General features: G+C 48.9%; 1 protein-coding gene across 1 annotated transcript in view; it reads right to left on the bottom strand.

Annotated features, from left to right (window-relative positions):
* Positions 1-945: 945 nt before the first annotated feature.
* NRP1 (neuropilin 1) overlaps positions 946-27,993 on the bottom strand; it is a gene marked incomplete at both ends in the record, with an annotated part of 153,464 nt that continues 126,416 nt past the window's right edge. Inside the window, 7 exons of the mRNA XM_080717195.1 lie at positions 946-1,238; positions 3,558-3,608; positions 6,381-6,477; positions 6,958-7,229; positions 13,454-13,591; positions 18,809-18,868; positions 25,209-25,313. Of these exons, the coding sequence (XP_080573321.1) occupies positions 946-1,238; positions 3,558-3,608; positions 6,381-6,477; positions 6,958-7,229; positions 13,454-13,591; positions 18,809-18,868; positions 25,209-25,313 (1,016 nt within the window). The remainder of the gene's footprint in view (positions 1,239-3,557; positions 3,609-6,380; positions 6,478-6,957; positions 7,230-13,453; positions 13,592-18,808; positions 18,869-25,208; positions 25,314-27,993) is intronic.

The following is a 27,993-nucleotide window of genomic DNA, read 5'->3' on the forward strand; positions in this document are numbered from 1 at the left end:
CCAATTCGTGCAGAGCCCCGCCCTTCCCGGGGGCTGACGTCTCACACGCTAAAATATACTTTCTTCTTGGTCAGTAGGTCACCAGGTTGGATCCAGGAGCAGGGCTTTCACCAGTGACACACGGAGGGGTCGTTAATGGAACACAAGAAACCGGTACAAACAAAAAGGCACTTGGGAGGAGCTGGAGTAGCCGGTGCAAGGAGCCCGGGTCGGCGGCGGAACGCCCCGGAGTCAGCAGAGCTCGGCCACGGCACGGTCTTCCTGTCCGGAGTTCACAAGCACGAGATTGAATACAACACTGGAAACATCAAGAAAATTTGACGGTATTGCTTCGTAAACAGAGCTGACTCACTATATTGGTACTGAGGCTACAGTCCTTGTAAAAGAAAACATCCTAATCCTTTTTTTCTTTCTTTTTTTTTCTTTTTTTTTTTTTTTGCCTATGCACGACTCGGGCATTTACATACAACAGCTTGAGGAGTCCGCCGAAACACGGCCCCGCTGATAAATTCTGGGCACTGGGTGTGTCCGTGGAAAAGGGCCTTACTTACTGGTTACACTTGGCGCCAGTGTCTTGGATTTACAGTTTCCAAAAAGAATCCATTGAAGGAAGAGAGAGAGAGAAAGAGAGAGAGAGAGAGAGAGAGAGAGAGAGAGAGAGAGAGAATGGGAGAAGGGGGTGTGGGAACGAATCAAGTCCATCACACTTGGTATCAACACCAGCATCTGATTATTCAAACTGAACCGACAGGGGTGGCCAGCCGTCCACACTTCCGAGGGTGAACAGAGCGCCGGCTCCTGTCTGTTGGCCACACTCGTCGAAGCTCCTGAGAAAAAAGCTTGGCTCGGGTCAGCGAGGGCACTCCCGAGCCCGTTACAGCGAAAGACAGTTCCCCAAACCGGTTCCCCAGTCAGTCCTCCGGCTCCACCTCGGCCCGCCGCCCCTCACGCCTCCGAGGAGTACGGATTCTGTGTGCTCAGCTTGTCCTTTTTCAACTTCACGCCGTCCACCAGTTCGAAGTTGTAGTTCTCCAGGGCTGACAAGTTCCTCTCCGACATGGCGTTATGCCAGCAGGCGCAGTAGAGCACCACCCCGCACACGGCGCCCAGCAGCACCCCCAGCGCGCTCATGGCGATGATGGTGATGAGGATGGGGTCCAGGGTCTTCAGCACGTTGCCGGGCTTCTTGGAGATGTTCTTGTCGCCTTCTCCCTCGCCTTCGTAGCCTGGTGTGCTCCCTAAGGATGGAGACCAAAGCGGCTGAGTGAGCCGTGGGGCTGGACCAGAAACAGACAAGGTCACGGGCTGCGGTACTGGCTGCCACTGACATCTGGGGGCTGGGGGTGCCGAGGCAGCCGGGGAGCTCCATGTTGGGAAGGGACCCATTTGGCACCCACCAGGAGGGAGGCTGGTGTTCTGCTAATCTAATTCACAAAGCCCGAGGCCTCCGGCGGCGCTAGATGGATCTGTGCTCAGAGCCCTCGGCCAGACTTACACTTGGCAAATTACTCAGTTCCACAATTTTGGGGGGGTGTTGGGCGGGCGGGGGAGAACTAAAGATTCCCTGCGCATGTGCCTGATCCCCAAAACAGGCACAGGAAAAATTTCGTTCCACATTTCTACACCATGGTGGCAGGCCTAGCACCCCGCTCAATTTATACACATAGCAAGTCGTCAGACTGAATGAGTTGCCGGGCGTAGTGGTGCACGCTTGTAACCCCAGCATTTGGGAGGCTGAGATGGGAGGATGACGGTTCACGGACAGCCTCAGCTACATAGTGAGGCCCTTTGCAACCCAGTGCGACCCTGTTTCGAAAAAAAGAGTAAAAAATAAGGCTAGGGGTGTAGCTTGGAGTTAGAATGCCCCTGGGTCCAATCCCCAGTACTACAAAAAAAAATAATAATAATAGTAATAAAGTAAAATCAAACAAGTTGCCCCAGGTCGGCAGTGGTTCCCTGAAGAGGGGGAGATCTTTCAGGACAGGGGAGCGCTTGCGCCTGGCGTGCAGAAAGGGTCTTGTGGCTTGAGTCAAGACGCCATATCTGAGGTTGAGTAAGAGCCTCTGCAACCCTGCCAGCTTTGCTGGAGACCGTCCTGGCTGAGTCCCGGGGGACGGGTTTTCTTTAGAGTGGAACAGGAGAAACGATTAGCACGAGAGCTCTGAGCCTAACTACCTGCGCCCAGAATGGGGCTCGGCGTTCCCACGCCACACGTGTGGTGTCCACTTAATGACGCTCTGATCAGCAAAGACGCCAATCAGCGGAAACTAAAAATACGAGACCCAAGTCCCTAAACAGGGCCGCGAGCCTTAGGGGCTTATTCATGTTCTCTCCCGTGATGAACTGTTGTTTTGAAACGACTTCTGATAAAGCTGACGTCTCTGTGTGGACTGGTAGTGTGTTCCAGTTTCCAAGAGCAGAGCGCCATGTTTGTCGGCAGGCTCCTGTCTGGCTGTCGAGGACCACGTTTCTAAGGGGGACGGAGGGTGAACGCTGAGCATCTGGGTGCAGGGCTGCCCACAGCGACTGTGTTACTGGGGTGTGTGTCCAGCCACCCCCCATGGCGGATGCGGGAGGGACAGAAACGCCAGGGAGTAAGATGACAGCCCGCCGAGCTTAACTCTGACCAAAGGTCTTGCATCTGCCCACAAAGCAGTGATGAAGGAGAAGCCTGTTTCGGAGTTAACCAGTCTGAGTCCTGACCAGCTGTATCACTTAAGGTTCAGTTTCACTCTGTAAAATGCTAATAAAAGCTGGGCGTGGTGGCGCGCACTTGTCATCCCAGCCTTTGTGAGGCTGAGACCGAAGGATTGTGGTTCGCGGACAGCCTCAGCTACTTAGTGAGGCCCTTTGGAACTCAGTGAAACCCTGTTTCAAAAAAATAAAAAAGAGACTAAAAAATAGGGCGGGGGTATAGCTCAGAGGTACAATGCCCCTGGGTTCCATCCCCAGTACCTCAAAAAATGGCAATAAATAGGCCCCACCGAGCTACTGGGGGGTCTGAAAGGGACAGTGCATGTCAGGTGCTTGGAGCACAGTACCTCCTCAGTAAATACTCCTCAACATTGTCCTCATGAAACCAGGCTTCCAGTCGGGGCAGTGGGGTGACTGACTGACAGAGAAATCGGGCTCGGGTCTCCTGAAGATCCTACCTGGACATCAGCTGGGCATAAGAAATTGGGCTGGTTTTCAGGTACTTTATGAAAAGTCTCACTAGTTACCCATTTTCGTAAATATAAAAGGAGCGTGCCACCCTTTATTATCCGCAGCAGCAGAGCCGTGGCAGGGCAGGTCCTGGGGAGCCGGGGCCCCAGGCTGCACCACCTGCAAGGCTACCCCATGGCGGAGGCTCCCGGGGTCCACCGGCCGCTCAGGAGGGCCTGTGACAGGGCTGACCCACAGCATGGCCCCGGGGCCCCAGGGCTCCAGGCACGGGTGTTTCTATCTTTTCACAGTGCTTTGATACACCAGTGGACTAGAGAAAAAGTTTTCTTCAAAAACACAATGAAATCCGTAAGAAAAATACACGAGAAAATTAGTCTGGAAAACACGTTTACCTGTTTCATCGATTTTAATTTCTGTGTTCTTTTTATCCAGGTCTTCCGGTTCTGCAAGTCAAACAAAATTGGAAAGATATTTGAACTGTCGACAAAAAACAATGTATGCAAACCAAATAGACCAGATGTTCAGACACGCACGCGTGCACACACACGGGCTGCACACACATGCATGCTCCTGTGGGCCTTCCTTTGGAGTTTCTAGTGCAATTGAAACCCACTAATGGGCCTCTGGGCAGCAGGGGGCCCGGATGAGATGACCGGGGATTTGGTGATAGGAAGGTGCAATTCCTTTGAGGGGTGTCGCCTGGAAACCCCCAGCAGCACAGCTGTTAGCAGACTATGTTGTTTCAGAAGAGAAGGAAGACAGAAAGAGGTGGTGTTGGCATCTGGAACGTGGGGGAGCTCTGCTGATTGGGAACAGAAGTAGGGTGTATCTACGGCTACCAGGCAGTGATTCGTAGACGTCTCTTTCCTAAGTTTGGTGTGTGCTAAATGGGCTTTCCAAATAGCGTGACAGCTCGTTGAGGCAAGAGACGGTATCCTGCACATTCAAAAAGTAAGCAGAGTGTGATGGTGTACACCTGTAAACTTGGGAGGCTGAGATAGGAGGACTGCAGGTTCAAGGCCAGCGTCAGCAACTTAGTGAGACCATTAGCAACTTAGACGCTGTTTAAAAATTAAAACTTAATAAGGGCTAGAGTTGAAGCTTGAGGGTAGAATGCTCCTGGGTTTCAATCTTCAGTACCAAAAATAAAATAAAATAAGTAAATAACATTCTATGGGGGAAGTTCATCCCCAAGATCTTTTATGATGTCCAGTGCTGGAAGGGGGCGTTTCAAGCTGCTCTACCTCAGGACTTGGAATAATGCCCAGCACACAGTAGGTGCTCTTAGCAGCCTTTGTTGCGCAGATGAATGAGTAGTAAGTAGTTGATACTCTTAGCGCACCCATGGCTAGATGTTCAGGAATGCATATTTGTTTTGTTTTGTTTTGTTTTGTTTTTTTGTGGTACTGGGGGTGGAACCTAGAGGCTTTCTATCTCCGGGTTATACTCCGAAACCCATTTTATATTTTATTTGAAAACAGTGTCTCACTAAGTTGCTGAGAGCCTCACTAAGTAGCTGAGGCTGGCTTCGAACCTGTGTGAGCCTCCTGTCTCAAGCGCGGGGATTACAAGCGTGCGCTACCACGCCCGGCTTCAGGAATGCATATCTGATGAATAATTATATTTGTCAACAGTTTTGTGTGTGTGTGGTGCTGGGGATTGAATCCAGGGGCATTCTACCTCTAAGCTACACCCCCAGCTCTATTTTATATTCTTTATTTTGAAACAGGGTCTCACTAAGTTGCAGAGAGCTTCATTAAGTAGCTGAGGCTGGCCTCAAACCCAGATCCTCCTTTTTCAGCCTCTCAAGTACTGGGATTACAAGTGTGAGCCACCACGCCCGGCTATTTGTCAACTTTCTACTGGTGCGGCGACAGCAATAAAGTGTTACAATGGAGGTCCAGCTGTGGCCTTCTGAGGACCATGCCTGCCCACACCAACAGCTGAGTGGGAGGATCCCAGGGAAGAAGGCTCACAGAGTCAAGCTATGTTCACTGGTAGCACTGGCCAGGCTGCTTTCCATATAGTACATGCTCATTTAAAGCCCGTGACCCGAATTGTATTTCGCTCTTTCAGCTTGTGGAGTTCCCTTCGCCATCCCCCCAAATCCCGACCACTGCTTTCCTCTTGGAGTGGGGCAGCCATGGTATCGCTTCCACTGCTAATCTACACGAAATGCACATTTTTTTGCAGGATAGACTTGGGCACACGTCATCTGTAAAGTAGCTACATCTGAAAGAGGAAGCTGTAGCGTTTTTGTGAAGATCGGCTAAGGAGTGTGACATTTAAGAGATTTTTCCCCATAGAATGAAAAATATACTTTTATTCACTGTTCTTTTTTTCCACCCAATTTCTTCAATTGACCCTATCAAATTATTGCCACTTTCGGGATTATGCATATTCAATATATTGTATAATAAAAGCTTTGTAAGTTGCAGAAATGACCAAAACCCCATTACAGCCAACAGGCCTCCTTTGTCTTAAATTTGCCCAATAGGCTGATTCCATTTCATTATAATTAACATCCTGTTATATAATGATATATAACAAAAGTTTAAGTGTAGCAAATGGAGCTTAAGACTAATTACTGTGCCATTATATTGCCATTAGCAATGCTATTTGTAATTATATATCAAGAACTAGGGAATATGAATTGGTTTTCCATGTCAGATTTTATCCATATAGTCCCAGGCCCATCAAGACCGACTCTGAGCTAGGAGGCAGAGTGTCTGAATCCCAGCCCTCCTTTAAGTCGCTTTGGCCCTCTTTAGAGTCAGAAACATCTACTTATTTGCAATAAAGCAAAGGATGTTGGTTTCTGTGATTCATCAACAATGAGATCTTAATTAAATTCGCTGTGATCAGAATTTGCGAAGGCCTGCTGTTTTGCTTATGCACTCAGATATTTGGAATTATCCAGATGTCTAAGCTTTTCACTTTGGTCAAAATGTTTTGGTATGCCATATATAGCTTGCAAGCTGAGCCTTTCTGTTTTGCGACGATGTTTGGATTCCACATTATTTATGAAGTTTTGAAGCTACCCGTTAGTAAGAGGGTAGCTTAAGATAAAATGGCCGGATATTATGCCTACGGCCCAGGGTGTGCGTCTCATTCAATGTGCCTTGAGCTCACAGCGAAATGTAGGGTCTACATGAGCAAGAAAAACACCACCATGGCGCGTTCCCCATTGGCCCCTGTGCCAAGCTCATACGTACTTGAACAGTCCTCTTGTGAGATGTGGTTATTGATGCTAATATCGTCCACAGCAATCCCTCCGAGGTTCCCTCTGCCCATCTCGCCTTCAAAAATCACCTAGCAAAATGAGATCATTTCCACAGTAGTTAGATGCTCTTGGCGCAGAGCAGTGTTTACGAGTGCTCTTCCAGCCGAAGCCGAGGCACATAAATTAAATTCGTGAGACGTCGCATAACCCACACTCAGCTCATCACTCCCTATCACCTGCCTGCGGAGGCAGAGAACTTGTCCTCCTACTCTATTTCCACGATACAAACTTTAAGGTGGGGGGAAAAAAGCAGCAAATAAAAGGAACAGTGTCTTGGGACAGCTCAGAAAGAGGAGACAAAGAAGCGCGCTCTTTTTAGCAAACTCGTTCTATCCCTATAATCTTGAAGGTCGTGAAAGTAGCTACGGAGATGGTGGCCACAGCAGAGAGAGCTCAGATCTGGGTAAGACTCGAAAAGACTCTTGGGAGAATCCCTGCCTCTCCTTTGCATCCCTTTCCTAAGAGTGCGCCGGAAGCCAGGGCCTTTTCCAGCCTAGAAGGCGCCTTACCTGATAAAGTTTCAGAGACTTGTGGAGCAAGACACGGCCTTCCTTCCAGCTGTCTCCTTGGTGCCCGATGGCCATCCAGACCAGCTGGTCATACTCTTCGGGCTTCTGGTAGCGCAGCTTGACCCTCAGCGTGCCCACGTGGGAGCCGGACATGTGGTACCAGAAGGTCATGCAGTGCGCGGAGCTCTGGGAATAGACCACGGGGCTCACCAGGCGGGCCACTTTGCCCTTCTGACTTTCGTCAGCTTGGGAATAGATGAAGTTTCCATCTCCTGCTGTGACAAAGCACTGTGTTAGGGAGAGTGCCACGGACGGGGCCCCCTGGTCTCTTTGAAGTGCCACCAGTCAAAAGTTCTCTCCAGAGCTGAGCCTCAAGTAGGAGAAAGAAAACGCCCAAGAAAGCTTCAGGGCTATAGGCACCCCAGGTTCTCCTGCGAGCCTCTGGCCTCTAGTCAGCTCCTGCCTCTCTGGGACCCAAATACCTGACAAGAACTTAGAGAAGAAAAGGTTTATTCTTTTTTTGTGTATTGCACCGGGGCATTCTACCTCCGAGATACACCCCAGCCCTATTTTTTATTCTTTATTTTGAAACAGGGTCTCACTGAGTTGCAAGGGCCTCACTAGGTAGCTGAGGCTGTCCTCAAATTGTGATCCTCCTGTCTCAGCCTCCTGAATGCTGGGATTACAAGCGTGCAAAAGGTTTATTCTTAGCTCAAGGATTTCGAAGTTCAGTTCGTGGTTGGCCAGCTCCAAGGCAGAAACATCATGGCGGGAGGGTGTGGCGAAGGGAAAATGCTCAGGGAAGCCAGAATGTGAGGGGGAAGGGAGCAGGGACAGCTAGCGGGCCAAGCCACGCCCCCAGTGACCCGCCTCCCCGGCCACGCCCCCTGCCTACCATGCAAATGATTAATCCATCCAGGGCTCCTCTACCAGGGAGACTGGAGCCCTGACTGAGCATTGCTGCGTGGCCAACCCACGAGCTTTCTCATCTTGGAACCCCGTCCCTCTGTGGGTCGACATCTGATGGAGGAGGCTGCAAAGCAGCCGCCAGGTGGGATCCTGGCCGTGGGGAATGAGCTGTCATCTAGACACTGGCCCGGACTCGAGGTGGCCTTGGTACCACTGCGGGCAGGTTGGAGGCACAGTCTCTACCCAGACTTCTTAGTGTGTGACTCTAAGAAAATCTAGCTTGCTGCCGCTTTAAGAGGGCTTGGGCGACACCCATGTGGACACTGACATTGAACTGCCTAGTTTAATGCTCCTGGTCATCCTCTGAGCAGGATTTCTGGTTGTTTAATGAACCTTTGGTCACTACAGTTGACAATTATAAAGCTGCAAATTTCCCAAATATTCTATACTTTTTTTTGGTACTGTGGATTGAAACTAGGGGTAGTCTACCATGAAGTCACACCCTCAGTCCTTTTTTAGTTAAAAAAAAAAAAAAGTTTTTTTTTTTTTTTTGGCAGTACTGGGGATAGAACCCAGGGACATTCCACCTCTGAGCTACACCCCGGCCCTATTTTTTATTCTTTATTTTGAAATAGGGTCTCACTGAGTTGCAAAGGGTCTCACTAAGTAGCTGAGGCTGTCTGTGAACCATGATCCTCCGGTCTCAGCCTCCTGAATGCTGGAATTACAAGCGTGCACCACCATGCCCTGCTAGTTTTAAATTTTGAAACAAGCTTGTGCTAAGTTGTTGAGGGTCTGAGTAAGTTGCCGAGGCTTACTCAAACTTTCGATCCTCCTGTCTCTGCCTCCCAAGTGCGGGGATCACAGGCGGGCACCACCACCCAGTAGGAGTCTTTATTTTTTTCTCTTAGACTTCAATGTATTTGTCCTCAGTCTGCAGCAATGGCCTATGACTTCCTTAAACACACCGAAAGCCTCAACTGCCTGTCCAGCTTCTATCTGATGTGCATCGAATCCAAAGAGGAGCAAGGTTGCGTTTTTGAGGCTCATTAGAATGTGCGCCTCTGGCAACGTCAAGGCTCACAGAGTCTCGGGGCTTGGCTCTTGGCTTGGCTTTTAATTACCCCCCTGGGAACATTTTCTCCTGCCACCGCCTGGTCAAAACACACGACTCAGGGCTCACCGTTTGCTCTGCAAATAGAAGGCCGCGGTCTCAAGCCTCGTCTGATGTAAGAGTGCCTGGTGCTTGGGCCTCTTGGGCAGCGGGATCTCTTGTCTGCCCAGGAAGCTATATGCACCTGCAGGGTGCTCCCTACTGTGCGCAGCAGTCGCCTGTTTTGAGGGTGTCCGGGGGGAGTGGACACCTTGCAATAGCCTGTTTTGAGGGTGTCTGGGGGGAAGTGGACGTTAGCTGGCCACTTTCTTCCCTTGCCTGGCTGCCTCCATGCACTCCTCCCAGAACCCTCTTCTTAAGACCGATGGGGGTATGAGAAAAGCTAGTGCCAAGCTCCAGCAGTACGTATGCCAGGGGAGGACGTCCCTCTAATTCTCTGCCCTGTGGAGTGTCCCCTGGGTCCCAGCGGACTCAGTCACTCCTGAGGTTTCCTTTGTTGAGCTATTTTACCAAGCCGTGGCCACCTGCCTGTGGGACTGTGTAGTGAGACAAGGGGCGGGTCACTCCACCTGGATGGGTGGGAAGAACACACCTGCCCGTCTCAGCACCCCCCGTCCTCAGTCCTATAGAAATCACTAAGGTTGGCAAAGTTGCAGAGGAAACACGTTTGTGGAGCCTACTTATGAGTCTATTTGTTAATATTTGCTTAGGCCGGCCAGGGAACAGGTGGCAGAGGAAGGAAAGAACAGATACAATTAGAAAACGAAGGACCAAGAAGCGCCTCCTCTCTGCTCTGCTCCATCGAAATAAAATTCCATTTTATTTACTCATAGTACTGAAGACGGGACTCAGGGGCATTCTACCTCTGAGCCACATCCCTGCCCTATTAAGTTTTTATTTTGAAGCAGGGTCTCGCTAAGTTGCTAAGGCTGGCCTTGAACCTGGGATCCTGGTCTCGGCCTCCCAAGTGGTGGGATTGCGGGCGTGCACGGCGCCCGCTCTCTGTGGTCCTTTAACAACAATCTGATGTCACTCCCCTGCTGGAAGCCCTTCAGCGGCCTTCTGCTGCCTTCCGCCCATCCCAACTTCTCACCAGCACCGATGCCCAGGCAGCTTCAGTCCAAACCTCCTTGTGCACACCTGCTTTGCCTTGCCAACCTCCAAGGCAGGACCTCTTTGATTTCCTTTTCTGGTTCTGGGGCTTGAACCCGGGGCGTTCTACCTCTGAGCTACACCCCAGCCTTTTGTTTCACTTTTTTATTTTGACACGGGGTCTAGCTAAGTTACTGTGCATTGGCCTTGGACCTGTAATTCTCCTGCCTCGGCCCCAAGTCCTGGGGTGACAGGCTGAGATGGTACCTCCTTCTCTGACCCCTCTTGGGGCTTTCTGCCTTCGCTGCTCCCCTTCCGTGGGCAGGGGGAAGGTGAGTCATTAGGGATGAATTCACGCATGGACTCCCACTTCTTAGACACCACACCCCAGACGGGAGTGAAGCTGAAGGACCCGGAAAGGTGGTAGTAGCATTGGGTGCAATGTGGGGGCATCGAATAAAAATAAGGGCCCAGTGGAAGTGTCCAGAAGGGTGCTGAGTAAGATTTTTTGAAAAGAGCTGACAAGCCAATTAATTTGGAGACCATGGTCGGACACGGGGTGATATGGTAGGCTGCATGTCGTACTTTTCCATTTTATAGAGGGACTTGAACGTCGGTAGATTTGGACATCTGTGGGTCCTAGGATCACTGCCCCGTGAGTTCAGGGGGACCCATGACCGAATCTGCATAGAGCCAGTACACGGGCCCACTCCCCGTCTGCCACGTGAGAAAGCCACGCAGGTAACTCTTGTGTAATGAACCAGGGGATCAGGCTCACTTTGGGAACTCTTCTGTAAGGAAGTACCTGGTTTTGTTTTTAGAGGTCAAATACAGAAAACCAGGTGGAAATCCTTTAAGTTCAGCACTGGGCGTTTTACCTACCTAAGTAGTAAAAATTAAAAGCAAAACAAAAACAAAAACAGAAACAAAAACCGAGCCAGGTGTGGTGGCACACATGTGGCTTGTAATCCCAGCCTTCGGGAGGCTGAGACAGGAGGATCGCGGTACGTGGCCAGCCTCAGCTACTTAGTGAGGTCCTTTGCAACCCAGTGGGACCCTGTTTCAAAATAAAGAATAAAAAATCGGGCTGGGGGCCTAGCTCGGAGGTAGAATGCCCCTGGGTTCCATCCCCAGCACTGCAAAAACAAACAAAACAACCCCCCCCCAAAACCCCAAAAAACTCACAATGTCTAATTTGCAAAGTTCCAAGCAATATTATTTAAGAAGCCACTTGTCATTCTGTGTCCACCGCGTGGGAGCGAGCTGTCTGTACGGCTCTTTTTATCTAGATTCTTTCCCTTCCCTTAACAAGTCCCGCCTTTCAGACACCAGGCTGGCCGTTCGCTCTCAGATGACTGCATGTCTCGGGCTGCAGGAGCCTCTTCTCCTCAGAGCAGACCCAGCAAGTAAGTGCGGGTGGCCAGAGCACAGAGGCACCGAGGCCTCAGGACTCCCAGCTGCCGGCCGAGGCCAGCCCTCCTCCCATCCATCCGACCCATCCGCCAGCCTGGAGCGCACTGGTGTTTCCCTTTCGGGGGTTTTATCACAGTGCTGGGCCAGGAACCCTGTCTTCATTTCTTCAATTAGCACGTCCCTTCTGCCAGCCTTTTAGCTTCTCGTCTCTGGCTACCGCAGCTTTTAACCTCCTCTGCATGTCAGATCCTGCCGAGCGATTTCCCTTCACTTTGCATCAATTTGCCCGCCATTACTGCCTTCGTTTCGGCTAATTGCATTTAGTTAATTTCATGCCATTTACATGTACAGTGCCACTGACAGTCAAAGTATTTTAAGTTTTCTAAAGCTGCTTGTCTTGAGGCTCAATGGAAAGTGTCTCTGCATTGAAGGAGCCCAAGTTCATCCAATTTCCCTGTCATTCCCACAAGCTGGCCCTGGTGCAAGGAGGCCTGTCCAACCTGTCACTGCACAAATAAAATGTGAGCTGAGCAGAGAAACTGAACAGGCGTGGAGGAGCGCCCTCTGCTCGGCCGTGGCCACGGCACAGAGCGCTCAGCACTGTCCACGGCCCACGGGTACCCTCGGGGAGCCAAAGCTGAGTGTGCAGCCTTCTGCATCACGGAGTCCAGCAAGGGTGTGGGGCTGGGTGTGCATGTGCATGCATGTATGTGTGCATGTCGGTGTGCTTGTGTGCGCACATATGCACGCACGCGTGTGCATGTGTGTACTTGTGCATGTGTGTACACGTGTGTGCGTTGTGTACTTGTATGTGCAAGTGTCTCGTGTGTGCATGTGTGTGCTTGTATATGTGCATGCATGTGTGCTTGTGTGTGCATGTGTGTGCTTATGTATGCACGTGTATGCATACGTGTGCATGTGTATGTGTGTGTGTGCTTATGTATGTGTGTGCTTGTATGTGCATGCGTATGCATACATGTGCTTACGTATGTGTTTGCCTGTGTGTATGTATGTGCATGCGTGTGCTTGTGTATGTGTGTGCACATGTGTGTGCTTGTGCATGTTTGCGTGCTTGTGTGTGCTCTTGTGTCTGCATGTGTGTGCCCTTGTGTATGTGCATGTGTGTGTGTGGACACGTGGCTTTCTGCAGACACTGCTGGTTCTTTAGAGGGGACCCCAAGGGCAGTGATGAAATGGCTGGAAGAGAGACAGGCCGTGAGTGGGTAACGGAGGTCGCGGGTGCTGGGCTCCCTCTGCCCCACTCCTTCTTCCCTGGCCAGTTCATCTTAGGAGAGAGAGTAGGCAGGAGGTGGGGTGGGGCTGGGGGCGCTTCCCCCTACTTTGTTCTACCTTGACTTCAGGGGCACAGAGAGCAAGCGTTAGGCCTTTTGTTTCTTTGGCCATAGTATCAAAGCAGTGACGCAGTGCACGCCTCGGTGTGAATTAATGGAGCCAGAGAGAAGGTTCCTAGGATGTGGTCTCACTGTTGAGCAGGACTGTGGACCTGTGCTCTTCATTACTGTTTCTTTTGCTACATTGTGTATGTTTAAAATTGTCCTTAATAAAAGAGCTGGGCATGATGGTATATGTCTGTCCTCCCAGTACTTGGGAGGTTGAGACAGGAGGGCCGCAGGTTCAAGGCCAGCCTCAGCAACCCAGCCAGACTCCGCAGCAACCTAATGTGACCTTGTTAAAAAAAAACAAACCCTCAACAACAACAACAACAACCAACAACAACAACAACAACCAACAACAGAGCTGGGGTAAAGCTCAGATGTACAACGGCCCTAGGTTCAATCCCCAATACAAAAAAAAGTATGAAATGGGAATAAGTCTCCAACGTGGACTTGGGCCAGCTTGCTCTTCTTCTGGGAGGCTGACAGGTGGCCAAAGCCAGCTTCTCTCCAGACAATGAAAGCATGAAGAAATGTGGCGAGCATCCTCCGCCGCCGCCCCGTGGCCCCTCACCTGTGTGGTCCTGGATGGGTCCTGTCTTGCTGGTGAGGACTCTCCATCTGAGCTGCACCTGACTGTCGTGCTCCCAGTGACAGAAGGTCTTGTGAAAGCCCCAGCCAAACTCGCAGTTGAAACCGTAGGTGGGAAACTCTTCAGGGGTGGGAGGGACAACAGAGACAGAGGAAGAAGGCGATTTTAATCACATGGGGTCACAAAGGCCTTTCATAACGTGCATGAACGGCATGATTTTTGTAACTTCAAGTCTGTTGGGAAATTCTGGAAAAGCAGCAAGATCCGGGATGATCAACAAACCACTTGGTGCATGGAGACGTCGAAGTGTTTGCGAAATCACATTTGGTATTATTATGATTTTTTAATCTAGCTTTAAAAAGATTATGGACTGCCTGTCAGATTGGGCTTACATAAAATTCCCAGGAAGGCAGCTTTCCGAGGCACATATATTACATCTGCAGCATTTCTGTTATTTCCAGGATATTTAATGTGAAAGCGACTCTGTTTCTGGGGATGAGTCATTTGTACTGATAGCCATCACTGAAGAGAATCTTATTAGAGGTTGACCTGTGAACCTCAACAGTTTAGAGACGGGGTTCAGCCCGGGGGCCTCTTGATTCTCGCCAGGGCTGATGCATGGGAGGTCTTGGGTCAGGGTAGAAATCTCTTAAGCATTTTTTCTAGACTTTTTCCTCCTGCTTTCCAACAGGTCAATTAACTTAAGAATAAGTTTCTGCTTTTTTTAAGTGAATTTCTACATTTGCATATAAATTGTTCGCTCCACTTTAAACCCCAATGCAAGGTCATGTAAGCCAAAGCACATTAAAATAGCCACCTATTTTAATATATTTTTTGAAAGCTTTAAAAGGTTCCGTTAGAAGCTAAAAAAAAAAAAAAAGCGTGAAGAGAATTGCAGAATGAAGTGGTCTTTGTGTCCTGGGGCCTCTGAGGGAGGGGCTCGCTAGCTATGGGTGGGTGTTAAGACTTACGGCCTTATTTTTTTTTCAATCCCCCTTTTGAAAGGCAGTTGACTTTTTTTTTTTTTTTTGGTACTGAGGATGGAACCCAGGGGCATTCAACCTCCAAGTTACACCCCCAGCTCTATTTTTTATTCTATATTTTGAAACAGGGTTTCACTGAGTTGCAGAGGGCCTCATTAAGTAGCTGAGGCTGTCCCCGAACCACAATCCTCCTGTTTCAGCCTCCCGAATGCTGGGATTACAAGTGTGGCCACCATGCCGGGCTAGGAGGTTGAAAAAAAAATGAAATCATTGATACCCATAATTTGTTTTTGATAAAAGTAAGTTTAACAATACTATAAATTATATATATACACACACACACACACACACACACACACACACACACATATGTACATATGTATAAATGGGGGTTCATGGAGAGTATGTTCTACCTTGGAGCTACACTCCAGCCCTTTTGATTTTGCAACAAGGTCTCACTAAGTTGCTGAGGCTGCCCTTGAACCCCTGATCCTGTCTCAGCCTCGTAAATACTGGGATCACAGGTGCGCACCACTGCACCCGGCAGCAGTAAAAATAATCCTAGAGATGAAATTCTCCTGTTTCTTCGGTCTCACTCCTCCCCACAAATACAGCGGAGCACCGGGCGTTGATCCTCTCAGGTAGGAGGGCCTTTGCTTCTCTTGGGTTTAGGCATTCCACAAGATGGCAGTATTGAAACAGACAGAGGTAAGGGGCCTGATCAACTGAACTTAAGCCTCAAAAAAATGGCTATGTACAATAAAGGAAGCCTGCTATTATGTGCGGCCTTGGGGTCAGGCTGAGACCAGATCTCCCTTTGAGCGCGTCTTTAACTTGCCTGAGTGGTTAACACAAAATACCTCACTTTCTCCTCGGAGCCTGGTTTCCCAGCCCCTTGCCTGGCTTTAACAATGGCTCGGGGAATTTTTTTTTTTTTCTGTAGTACTGGGGATTGAATCTAGGGGTGTTCTACCTCCAATCTGCACCCCTAGCTCTAGTTTTTATTCTTTTTATTTTGAAACAGGGTCTCACTAAGTTGCGGAGGGCCTCACTCAGTAGACGAGGCTGGCCACAGACCTGCGATCCTCCTGTCTCAGCCTCCCGAGTGCTGGGATTACGTGTGCGCCCCCGCGCCCGGCTGGCTGGGGGAGATTTAATGTAACAATGTATTGGATAGATAAGGAGGATTTACTCAGCATCTGGGTTTCCAGCGAACTCTTCCAGGCGCTAGTCCACCTTTGGAAGGAAACTACCCTATGACTAGTCAAATCTGAGCCAGGTAGAGCTTCCTAATAACCATACAGCCTCCTAATGTGTAGACAAGCCGTGTGAAAAAGCAAAGCGGTGGATTTCCCAAGAGCGTGCTGGTTTAGTAGCAATGAGGCTGTGTTGAATACCGTAGTCATTGGAGAGGTGTCTTTCATGTTAGTTTATCGTGACCATGAGCCAGGTCTTGGCACGGCACGAGAGCTCTCTCCAATAAACCTCCATGGTGGGGCGGGTAGCATTATGGAGAAGAAACATCAGTGCAAAGGGCCTGAATGTTTGGGCTCAGATGTCGCCGTCCATACCCAGGAAGGCACTCTCGCACAATCTCGTGCTAGAAATTGCCAAGACCAGAAAATGATACTGTGTGACGTTTTGATTTTTCTCCTGAGAGGTACTTTAAGGAGGCCAGTACCTGCAGGAGGGTAGGGAACCAACATGGCGCACAGATTTCTCGTTCTGTCTGCCTTGACAATACATAAAACTTCCTCTGTAGCACAGAGAAACCATATCATCTGCTGTTTTCAGAACCACTATTCTGATGGTATGAAGAATCTGAACATGGCTATTTTTTTGTAATGATCTAAGCCAGGGGTTGGCTTTACCCGAAAAGATGGTCCTGGGGATTTTGCTCCCCGCGGAGCGTCTTGAGCGGCCTGGCCCATCTTGTGAATCTACCTAGCAGAATGGCTATAACTTTTGGTATCTATTGCTTCTTTACCTACTTGCCTCAGTCCTGTATCGCTCAGCCATCTCGAAATGTCCTCAAGTCAATGAGTTTGGTGGGCGAGGGTCACGGAGCGCTGTGCTCGCAATTCAAGCCCGGGTAGGAAGACAATTCAACGCACCCAACGCTCATGAACATTTATAGAAAGAAAAAAGAAATCCAGAGAAGGAGAAAGAGAAAAGGCCAGAAGGAGAGGAGAGAATGTGGGGGGAAGAAAGAAACCAAAAGGCAAAAAGACGCGGGAAATAAACACAGGGACTGTTGACCTCTACGTTTTCAAAATATTACCCGGGCCCCGTAGCTGCACACGGCCCTCATTAAATCCAATGGGAATAATCTGGTCAAATCCCTTCTCGACTCTTAAAAATAGCAGGAAACACTATTCTGGACTTAAAATAAATTTACAGCCTCTGAGAGCGACTGCCAGCCGCGCAGGCTGAGCCCGCCTCTCGCCGCTGATCCTGAGCGCCGTGTGTCTACGCACGAGGACTGAATTTCTAGACCTGGGACGCACACCTCCTGGGCACACTCACTGCTGACTGCTGGCCGGGCCTTCTGGTCCCCCTGCGCGGAGGCTTGTGCGCAGGAGTTGGCACAGAGTACGCCATCCTATGTGGGCAGCCGGCGTCATGCACCTGCCGACAATCCGGTGGGGTTGTACTGAGGATAGAACCTAGGGGCTTTTCTACCTCTGGGTTATACTCTCAAACCTATTTTGCACTTTATTTGGAAACAGGGTCTCATTAAGTTGCTGAAAGCCTCACTAAGTAGCTGAGGCTGGCTTTGAACCCTGTCTCAGCCTCCCAAGCGCGGGGATTACAAGTGTGTGCCACCACGCCCGGCAAGCAGAGCCACTTCAGAGTGGCTTTAATGTCCGCTCTGGCAAGAAAAGAAACTAGACTAGCAGTTAATGTGCGTGACATGCCAGGGCTCTGTTCAGTCGCCTGTCTCTCTTTCTGGTCCCAGAAGCCATCGAAAGCCCACTGAATCACCATCCTCCCAGCCAGGCATGGTGGCGCACACTTGTAATCTTAGTACTTGGGAGGCTGAGATGGGAGGATCGTGTTTCTCAGACAGCTTTGGCTACTCACTGAGGCCCTTTGCAACTCAGTGAGACCCTGTTTCCAAATAAAGAATAAAAAATAGTGTCGCTCGGAGGTCGAATGTCCTTCCTGGGTTCTATCCCCAGTACCGCAAAAAAGAAAAGAAAAGAAAAAAAATTAAAATTACCATTCTTTCTCCCCAGCAAAGTATGCCTGGGGTAGAGAAGCTTCTGCAAAGGCAGGAAGCCAGCGGCAGGCAGGGCTGCCCTTCTGAGATCTCTCCGGCTGCCCAGCCATCCCCGAAGGCCGCATTTCCTAACTTGAAATGATTCTCTGCTCAGCCTCCCAGGACTTCTGCAGGAATTTTGTCACCCTGAGCTCACCCCAGGAAGCTGGGGGTTAAGCCCAACGGGAAGAGAAGCTTCTTTGCTGTTTAATCAGGCCAAGAGTGCCAACGTCTTTTAAGGAAGCATACTAATTAGAACGCTCCTTTCTCCTTTCTGCCTGGCTGGGGGGTGTCAGACTGTTGAGGAACATTGATACACACCACACGCCCCATTAATAAATGACTATGCAGGCCAAGGCTGCCTGCGTCTCAATAAAGGAAACGCAGAAAGCTGGCGAGCTGACCTGTTCACCTCGCTCTAATGATTAACTTTAAAGTATTTAAAACCTCTGATTGCTTATACAGACCATTTCCCCCATGTGTGCCTGTGGGGGAGGAATGTCCCAGAATACTAAAACAAAACAAAGGGCTCCAGGAAGATCCCTGTGGAAAGAAACAGGCTGGTCTTGGACAAAGAGCTGCCGCTAGCGCTTGAGGAGCCTTAGACTGCTCTAGAACACGCTCTGACAAAGCCTGGTCGCCTGGACCAGGGCACACCCCTGGGATTTTTTTCTTTTTATAAACTCTGATCCTCAGAACTGACAAACTACAAACTTTGCCCGCCTCCAGTTTGCAGGATTGCGATGTAGAGAAATAGTCGGGTTGCTGGCGGAGAGATTTCCTTCTCCTGTGAGTTTGCAAACACGGCTCAAGTCCTAGCTGAGCTGGGTTTAAACAGAGTATGTTGCTCGGGGCTTCGGCTCAGAGCTGGGAGTGTCACCATTTGGCAATTAGTGATGGAGCGGAAACCCTCACGTGAATGAAAGGACACGGCATCTACAGCTCAGGCCCGGAGCCCAGGTGCCCCGTGGCACCTGTTTCTAGGACTTGCGGGGAAACCAAAGACAGAGGGCACAGCCATCCCATCGGCTATTTGGGAGCCCACAGGGAGGGGCGGATGGAAGCCACTATGTTTTATCTCTCGTTCGATACCTGATTGTATGGTGCTGTCTATGATGGTTGGCTTCTCCGTGGTCAGCACGGTGGTACCGCCTAAAAAACAAAAGCAGTAAAGCACAAACTGAAGAAAATGGAGGAGTTTGAAGTCCTGTTGCATGCTTATATACATCTATTAAAGGCAAACATTTTCCAGAGGAAAGCCTTCCTCTAATGCCAGCTTAACAAGGATTCAAATAACATTACTTTTCACTCAACACATTTGTGTTTCAAAAATATTTCACTGAGATGGGCGTGGCGGGGGCACACTTGTAATCTTAGTACTTGGGAGGCTGAGAAAGGAGGATCGAAGGTCTGAGGACAGCCTCAAGAAGAAGTGAGACTCTCATCAACCAAGTGAGACCCTGTTTTAAAATAAAAATAAAACAGACCCGGGGGTGTAACTTGGAGGTAGAATGCCTCTGAGATCAATCCTCAGTACCAAAAAAAAAAGTTTATTTATTTATTTACTTGTTCAGTTACTTGGCCAGATCCTCAGCAACTTAGCAAGACTCTGTCTCAAAATTAAAAATAAAAAGGGTTACGGGTGTAGATTAGTGGTAGAACATCCTTGGGTTCAATTCCCAGTATCATAAAAAATTTTGCTAAATCAACAAATTAACATTGTATACATTGTTATAGCTACAAATCAACATTGTACGGCTATACATTATGTTTACAGTGTATAACATGATGTTTTGATATACACACATATTTCTATATACCTTGTGGAATGGCTAACTCAGGCTAATTAACATAGGTATTACCACACATACCTATCATTCTTCTGTGGTGAAACATAAATTCTACTATCCTAGCAATTTCCAAGTATGTAACATATACTAACACACTTTTTTTGGCGCTATGGATCGGACCCAGGGGTATTCATTCGACCTCTGAGTTTCACCCTGAGGCCTTGTTTTTTATTGTGAATTTTGAAACAGGGCCTCTCTACGTTGCTGAGGCCCGCTCCGACCCGTGATCCTCCCGTCTCAGCCCCCAGGTCCTGGGATGCCAGGCGTGGACACTGCCCGGACGCCCGCACTTCTTTTTAAGGTACAAGAAACCAGGGTACCTTAAAAAGTACCTTAAAAAGAAGGCACAAGAGCCTCACGCTGAGACTGTGTTCCTGCGGCGTTCACTGACTCCAGGACTGAGCCGGGCACACGCCGCAGCCGGGAGACCTGAGGGCCTCGGGACGTCCTCCGAGGCTGGCCATTACACTTGCCCTAACCTTGCAAGCGTGACACAGTTCCCAGTTCCCAAGCTTCCAGACGCCCAAGGCCGGTCCCCTCAACCCAATCAGAAACCAGAGGTTTCAAGTGGCCAGCGGTGGCTCCCCTTTTCCCCTCCGTCCTTTTCTGCGGCTACAGCTGTTTATTTTTCCCAAGGACAAATATTCTACCCAGTGTGTGGTTTGGCGCCATGATAGGAGGCGGTGGGGAAGGAAGACAGGGGATGGGTAAACCTTTCTTCCCAGGCCCAGGGAACCAGAGACTTGAGCAAATCCTGCCCTGAGCGTCTGTGCCCCTGCAGACAGTTTGGGGCAGTTCTGGAATGCCTGACCAGGGGACGGGACGCTGACTCACGAGATCTAACTTTATTTAAGTTCTCTCATAATCATGGTACTTCTGGGTGTGTGTGTGTGTGTGTGTGTGTGTGTGTGTGTGTGTGTGTACTTTTTGGTAGCTCCAGGGGGGTTCTACCTCTGAGCTACCTCCCTAGCCCTTTTTTATTTATTTTTAAATTGTTATTTATTTATTTTGGGTACTGGGACTTGAACCCATGCGGCATGCTGCCACTGAGCACACTCCCATCCCTATTTTATTTCTTTATTTTGAGACAGGCTTTTGCTAAGTTTCAGAAGGGCTCGCTAAGTTGCTGAGGATGGCCACAAACCTTCGATCCTCTGGTCTCAGCCTCCCAAATACTGGGATTACAGGCATGCATCACTGTGCCTGATTAAAACATGTTTGTTTTGTGGTACTGGGAATGAAACCCAGGGGCACTACACCTCTGAGCTACATCCTCAACCCTATTTTTTATTCTTTAGTTTGAAACAGAATCTTGCTAGGCTGATGAGAGTCTTATATCTAGCTGAGGCTGTCCTAGAACCTGCGATCCTCCCATCTCAGCCTAAGTACTGAGATTACAAGCGTGTACCATCACGCCTGGTTCTTGGAAGTAGTGCTCTTCAACTTGGCCAACCATAAGAGTGACCTGGATTGCTTGTTTAAATTGCAGTTTCTGAGCCAGTAGTGGTGGCGCATGCTTGTAATCCCAACATTCAGGAGGCTGAGAAAGGAGGATTCGGGTTCGCGGACAGTCTCAGCTACTTAGTGAGGCCCTTTGCAACTCAGTGAGACCCTGTTTTAAAATAAAGAATAAAAAATAGAAAAATAGGGTAGGGGTATAGCTTGGAGGTAGAATGCCTCTAGGTTCCATCTCCAGTACTGCAAATAAATAAATAAATTTCAGTCTCTTCTCCGTTCACCACCCACCTTCCCCACAACAGACTGTCTAGGAGAAACACTTGAAATCTGTCTTTTTCAGAGCTTCCTAGATTTGTCTTATCGGCCATTAAATTTGGGAAAAGAGTGGTTTGCTTTTTTATTGCTGAGATGCTTAAGGAAGCTGTTGTTTTTAAGTGTAAAAGCCAAGCAGATTGTAGCAGAAGTAACCCGTCTTTTATCTCCATACACTAATGCAGGGTAAGGGCTAGACGGGCCCAAGACTCATCAGGAGTTGTGGAGATAACTAAGATACCATAATTGCGCACCCTGCAAGAGTAACATTCAGTGAAGACTTGGAATGATCTTTACTCTGGCCAGGACTATCCTGGGGCATCCACGGATCAGAATTCACGTTATATACTGATATCATGGATCAGAGAGCCCTCAACCGTGCTCCCGGAGTGCGCTGGGGATCTCTGAGCTAATCAACCGCAGCACCCAGCCAGAGCAGCGCAGCTCTCCGGGTAAGAACGAGGCACAGGCGGTCACACACGTGTGTGGCCTCGACAAGCCAGCCACTAAGAAGGGATTATATATATTATGGGTTAAGAAGGTGAATCTGTAATGGCAGTCTTGGAGGAAGGCCAGAACACATTAGCATTCCGTTCCCAGCGGTCTTGGAGGACAAAGATTCAAGGTGAGAATTCACTTTTTATATCTGATATGCATTATCAGTTTTGTTAGAGTTTGGGAGCCAAATTCCACTGTTGGGTACACAAGGGGCTCCGATGTGGCCTAGTGTGTTATCTAATGACTTCAAAGGCATTTGCAAATGAGTAACTCACCTTGGCCAGCCAGGCAGGCAGGGAGAGCAAAAGCTCAGTCCTGTACACCAGGCTCAGCTCACCCCGAATTCAGCGCTGCTCAGAAGGAACCTACAATTTGTTCTCCCCCGATATGCAAAGAGGTCATCCCAAGAGAGGAAATTGAACAGATACCACTGTGCCCAGGACCTGCACACCATCAGAGACTACCGACCCGCTTCCTGGATCCCACCCATTCGGCTAAAGCAGGGCTGCTCTTGGTCTGGTTTTATTACACGAAACATCCCACATCTCCAGCCCTGGCAGCAATGCCTGTGACCATGAGTTTCAAGGACACAGCGGGGTGTGTGAGCAGAGGAGGCGCATCTTTAAGATGTAAAGAGGGACTTGGGTTAGGTGAGGTTTCGCTCCTTAAGAACAACTGCATATGAGCACAGCTTTTTCCAGAAAAGAATAATGCGCAATTTTTTTTATGGTGGAACTGGGGTTCCTGGAAACCCTTCTACCTCGGGGCTACACTCCCAGGCCTATTTTATACTTTTTATTTGGAAACAGGGTCTCTTAAGCCTGCGTGACTGGCTTTGAAACTGCGCAATCCTCCTGTCTCCGCCTCCCAAGCGTGGGGATTACAAGCGCGCCACCACGCCTGGCTATAATGCGTAATTCCATCGAGCAAAATATGTTGTTAGAAATGAAAAAACTGACCTTAATGTGTTAATGAACACGAATCATAAGAATATCTCTTAAAATCACGTGTGTGTGTGTGTGGTATTAGGGATGAACCTAGAAGCATTCTCTCTCTGAGCCATATCCCAAGCCCTATTTTATTTTTTTAAATTTTTAATCATGGTATTACTAAATTGATGAATGTCTCACTAAATTGCTGAGGTTGTCCTTGACCCTGCACCCTCCTGTCTCCGCCTCTCACGTACTGGGATTGCAGGTGTGTACCAACATGCCTGCCACACTCATCTCATCTTGGTAGGGTGTGGGGTGGGCATGATCAACATCCTCAGAGGTTCTTAATGTTTTTGTGTTATTTATAGAACTGTTGAGGCAGATGTACTGGCCTGAGAAAATAACTTCTTTCTTTTTAAGTGGGAACATGTTAAAATTTAGGAATTTTTTTCTCTCTCTACTCGAAAAGCAGTTCTAAACACTGTAGGTAAGGCAAAACCCTATATTTGTAAAAGGGCTGGCAGTGTTCCCACTCTAAATGACCCATTTTCTGCGGTTTGTGTCTACGCCATACATGATTAGCTCCAGGCTAACGTACTTGCCCTATTTCATTCAAAGGCTTCGGTTTCAAATGATTCAGTCATGAACTAATGAGAGAGAGAGAGAGAGAGAGAGAGAGAGAGAGAGAGAGAGAGAGAGAGAGGTTTGTTCTGGTATGAATACTAAATCGGAGGCTTTTTTCTAATCAATATTAACTAAGTACTTTAGGGTTTATAAAGAAAGGAACCCGTTCCACAGAATGGCAATTGGGAAGGGTAGACTGTGGGGCTGCAATCACTCGTCTTTATGAAAAATTTCACTCTGTATGTGTGATGGGGTCACAAAATCCTGCCGCCTGAGGCCGAGCTTGTGGTAGGCAGCCCCGGGAAGGTTCAGTAGGACCTGGTTCTGCTTTTTTTTTTTTTTTTTTTTTTTCAGCTGTAGGGTTTTCAACTTCAACTAGGCATCTTACATAGAAAATGCCTTTGCGTTAACTACTTTTGGTGGCCCGTGGTTACTTCTATGTAAGATTTTCATTCAAAAACCCATATGTAATGCTTATTGGTTACATGAATGTAAGCGATGATCTTGGCCATTTGGAGGGCACAGTTTCAGGAGGTGGGATTAAGACGTCATGGGTTCATAGCATACTAAATTTCTAGGTTAGGCTTTTTTTTTAACCCTTTATTCCATCCCAGTGTGGAACTCTCACTCCTTCACAGGAGAGCTTTGGAAGTCACGGAAATGAACTGTGGGCCATTTCCTGCTAGATTTTGCACAAACACATTAGCCAATCACGTGGCTCCGGTAGGAGTCACAGGGTGACTAGCACCTGCAGTCTCGCCCACGGCAATTCATTATGTGGGCGCTCGGAGTCCCTTTGGGTGAAATGCGGGCTTGCATCCCCGGGCTCATGTTTAATCTAAAATGAGAGTCAGATGCTCTGTGAAACTGTATTTTGACCCACGGACCAGCAAAGGTCCCAGGACACCTTTGGCATCAGTAGGGTGAAAATCCCCGCACGCTGACGAGTTTCCAGATGCTACAGCCCCACGTCCTCCTTGCTGGTATTTCCTTTGCCATTCCAAGTGGAGGAGAAGGTCACTCTCTTATTTGTAGGGTCCTAGGTGATTTGGGAGCAATCCTAGATTAATTAACGAGGCACTAGCCACATCATCTCAGATCTACTTGCTAGTGAGTGAGTGGTGATGTAATTAGGAGTCTTGGCGCACGCCACCTCGGATCTGGTTGCTAGTCCCTGGTTCCCTGGAGCACCAACAACTATTTGTGCCTTCATGGATTTTAATAAAAATTTAACTTACAAAATCCTGACTTAAAAAAGTCACATTTCAAATATAAGCCTAATGAAATCAATTCAGCAGATAAAGTCTCCACTCAAAAACTTGTGGCCTCCTGCGGGAAGACAAATGGTGTTGGCTACGAAGGGGTGGAGGCTGTTGTGCTGAGAGGTAGCAGGATGGAACTCAAGGGCATTCTACCTCCGAGCTCCACCCCAGTCCTAAGTTTTATTCTTTATTTTGAAACAGGGTTTCACTGATTGCAAAGGGCCTCACTAAGTAGCTGAGGCTGTCCATGAACAGCGATCCTCCTGTCTCAGCCTCCCAAATGCTGGGATTACAAGTGTGCATCACTACGCCTCATGAGAAATTATTCAATTAAGAGAATCCTGAACTTTGGCCCGAAGAAGGGCTCAGACTTTGCCCCCATGGCCCTGGCTGCTAGGAACAAGTTGTGAGTTGGATGGCAGGAGGAAAGGGAGATGCGGGTGGTGCTGCAGCCTCTAGGCCCCTGCCCTCCCCCGCCCGCCCCAGGAGGCGCTGTAGTCAGCTGCAGACAGGACTGGCTGAATGGCAGAGCGATGGGATGAGGATGGTTCTGCACCTGTGAGCTGGAGGTCATCACCTGTTCCGCTGTGGCAGTTGGCTTGGTCGTCGTCACACTCATCCACTGGGTTCCCCTGGGGGGTGGTCGGTCCAGCTGTGGGCTCTGCAATGAGACCCAAAGGTTACACCTCACTCCGCACAACCTAGTCTCCAGGTCTGGCGCCGAGTGGGCGCAGCCTCTGCAGAAGGCTCCAAGCTGCTGCAAGACACGCCAGGTGGCCCGGGCCTCTTTCAAGGGGCCCAACATACTGGGATTTTGCAGAACACAGGCGAGACTGGGTCGCTTTGGTACTGGTGCATATCTGCTGAGCAGAGCTGGCGCCTTAGCGCTTTTTTTTCTTTTCTTTTTTTTTTTTTTGCGGGTCTGGGGATGGAACCCAGGGGCATTCCACCTCCGAGCCACACCCCCTGCCCTATTTTTTATTCTTTATTTTGAAACCAGGTCTCACTGTGCTGCAGAGGGCCTTACTAAATAGCTGAGGCTGGCCGCGAACCGTGATCCTCCGGTCTCAGCCTCCCGAATGCTGGGATGACAAGCGTGCGCCCCATGCCCGGCTGCCTTAGCGCTTTTGACACACTGTTCTCTCCACAAACTCCCCCTCCCCAGAAAAGCTGGCTGCTAATTCACGGACCCCGGAGTAGAGAACTTTTGGTGGTAGAGATTTTGCTGGAACTGTTTTTCACTTCATTTACATGGCGCTGGGGAATTCACGCACCATGAATTCTTTTGTGTTCTGAGTATTGGCTGAGTTTGCTCAGTTTATATTATAATTTTTCTCCAAAAGAGACCATCAGTAGGACCATATTGACTTTTCTTTCTTTTGGTCCTGAACCCAGGAGGCATTTTACCTCTGAGCTACACCCCTAGCTCTATTTATTCAATTTTTTGGTATTGGTGATTGAACCCAGGGGTACTCTACCTCAGAGCTACACCTCTAGCCTTTTAAATTAATTAACTTATCCATTTATTTTTTGGTACTGGGGGTTGAACTCATGGGCACTGTACCTACAAGGTATAACCCCAGCCATATATATAACATATATAATATATATGTATATGTTTACATACATATATACACATTTTACACATATATAAATACACATAAACATATATAAATATATAATATATACATATATTAGTGCTGGGGATTGAACCCAGGGGCATTCTATCTATGAGTTATATCTCCAGCCCTATTTATTTATTTACTTATTTATTTCGTGGTACTGAGGATGGAACCCAGGGGCCTTCTACCTCTAAGCTACATTCCCAGACCTATGTTTATATTTTATTTGGAAACAGGGTCTCACTAAGTTGCTGAGAGCCTCACTAAGTAGCTGAGGCTGGCTTCGAACCTGCGCGATCCTCCTGTCTCAGCCTCCTGATTACTGAAATTGCGATAGTGTGAGAGTATGTCGCCATGCTGGGCTCCCCTTCCTTCCTTCCTTCTTTCCTTCCTTCCTTCCTTCCTTCCTTCCTTCCTTCCTTCCTTCCTTTCTTTCTTTCTTTCTTTCTTTCTTTCTTTCTTTCTTTCTTTCTTTTTTCGCAATACTGGGGATGGAACCCAGGGGCATCCTACCTTCAAGCTACACCCCCAGCCCCATTTTTTATTCTTTGCTTTGAAACAGGGTCTCACTGAGTAGCTGAGACTGGCCGTGATCTGTGACCTCCTGTCTCAGCCTCCCAAATGCTGGGATTACAAGCGTGCCACACCACGCCGGCTCACGTACTTTTGTTAGAGCGATTCCGATTCCGTTCCATCTAAGCAGCCTATGGCCCTGGGAGGCCTTGCCAGCACAGGTGTGTGAGTGGCGCTGTCTCAGATATCCCCAGGTCACAGTACCTGTGCTCCCGGGGGGTTGCATTCCGCTCTTGGTAGGTATTCCCTGTATCTTTGAATTCACAGTGGAAAGGGAGCCAACATTAATCAAGGAGGGCTTTTGAAGTCCTTTCAATTTAGCTCAGGTTACTTTTTCTTCCAGCCTGCTACTCATTTTGGCAACCTGCTTAGTGTTCTACAGTGTGGGGCATGGCGCGTCCCTAAGGAGGCCTGAGATAAGGGACAGTCCTCTGGAGGTCTGAGAACCTCAGGAGAAGCTGGGAGCCGGGCCTCGGCGCCGCCAGCTGCTGGCCCTTAGGAAGATGCCCGGAATGGCTGCTTCTCAGGAAAGGCCTGACGCTGCTTGTTTCTGCACTTCTGGACCCAGCAGAGTTATGGCCGGTGCAGAAGCATCGCCAAGTGTCAACTTCCTCAACTGACCCAGGACACACCAATAATAACCGAGAAATCACCACCTACGGGTAACGCGCCATCGAGGCCTGTAGCCCGGCCTTTGTAAGGTGCTCCCACGTGTGCCCCAGGCCCTACTGATGGCCGTCCCTGATCAGCAGACCATCCGGCAAGCCGCATCCCGTCTTTCCTGACCTGTCCTCGATGGTGTGATACTTCTAATATCCTAAGCTCCTTCCTTTCGCTCACTTTTCTGCCTTTCTAGGGATGTTTATAAAGGAGAAGTTCCAGCTGGGTGGGATGGTACATGCCTGCAATCCCAATGCTTGGGAGGCTGAGACAGGAGGATCACAGGTGAGAGGCCAGCCTCAGCAACTGAATGAGATCCTGTTTCAAAATAACAAATGAAGCCAGGTGTGGTGGCGCACACTTGTAATCCCCGTGCTTGGGAAGCAGAGACAGGAGGATTGTGCAGGTTCGAAGCCAGTCACGCTGGCTTAAAAGACCCTATTTCCAAATAAAAATAAGTATAAAATAGGTCTGGGAGTGTAGCCT

Source organism: Muscardinus avellanarius (genome assembly GCF_963383645.1).
Source record: "Muscardinus avellanarius genome assembly, chromosome: 20".
Taxonomy (NCBI): domain Eukaryota; kingdom Metazoa; phylum Chordata; class Mammalia; order Rodentia; family Gliridae; genus Muscardinus; species Muscardinus avellanarius.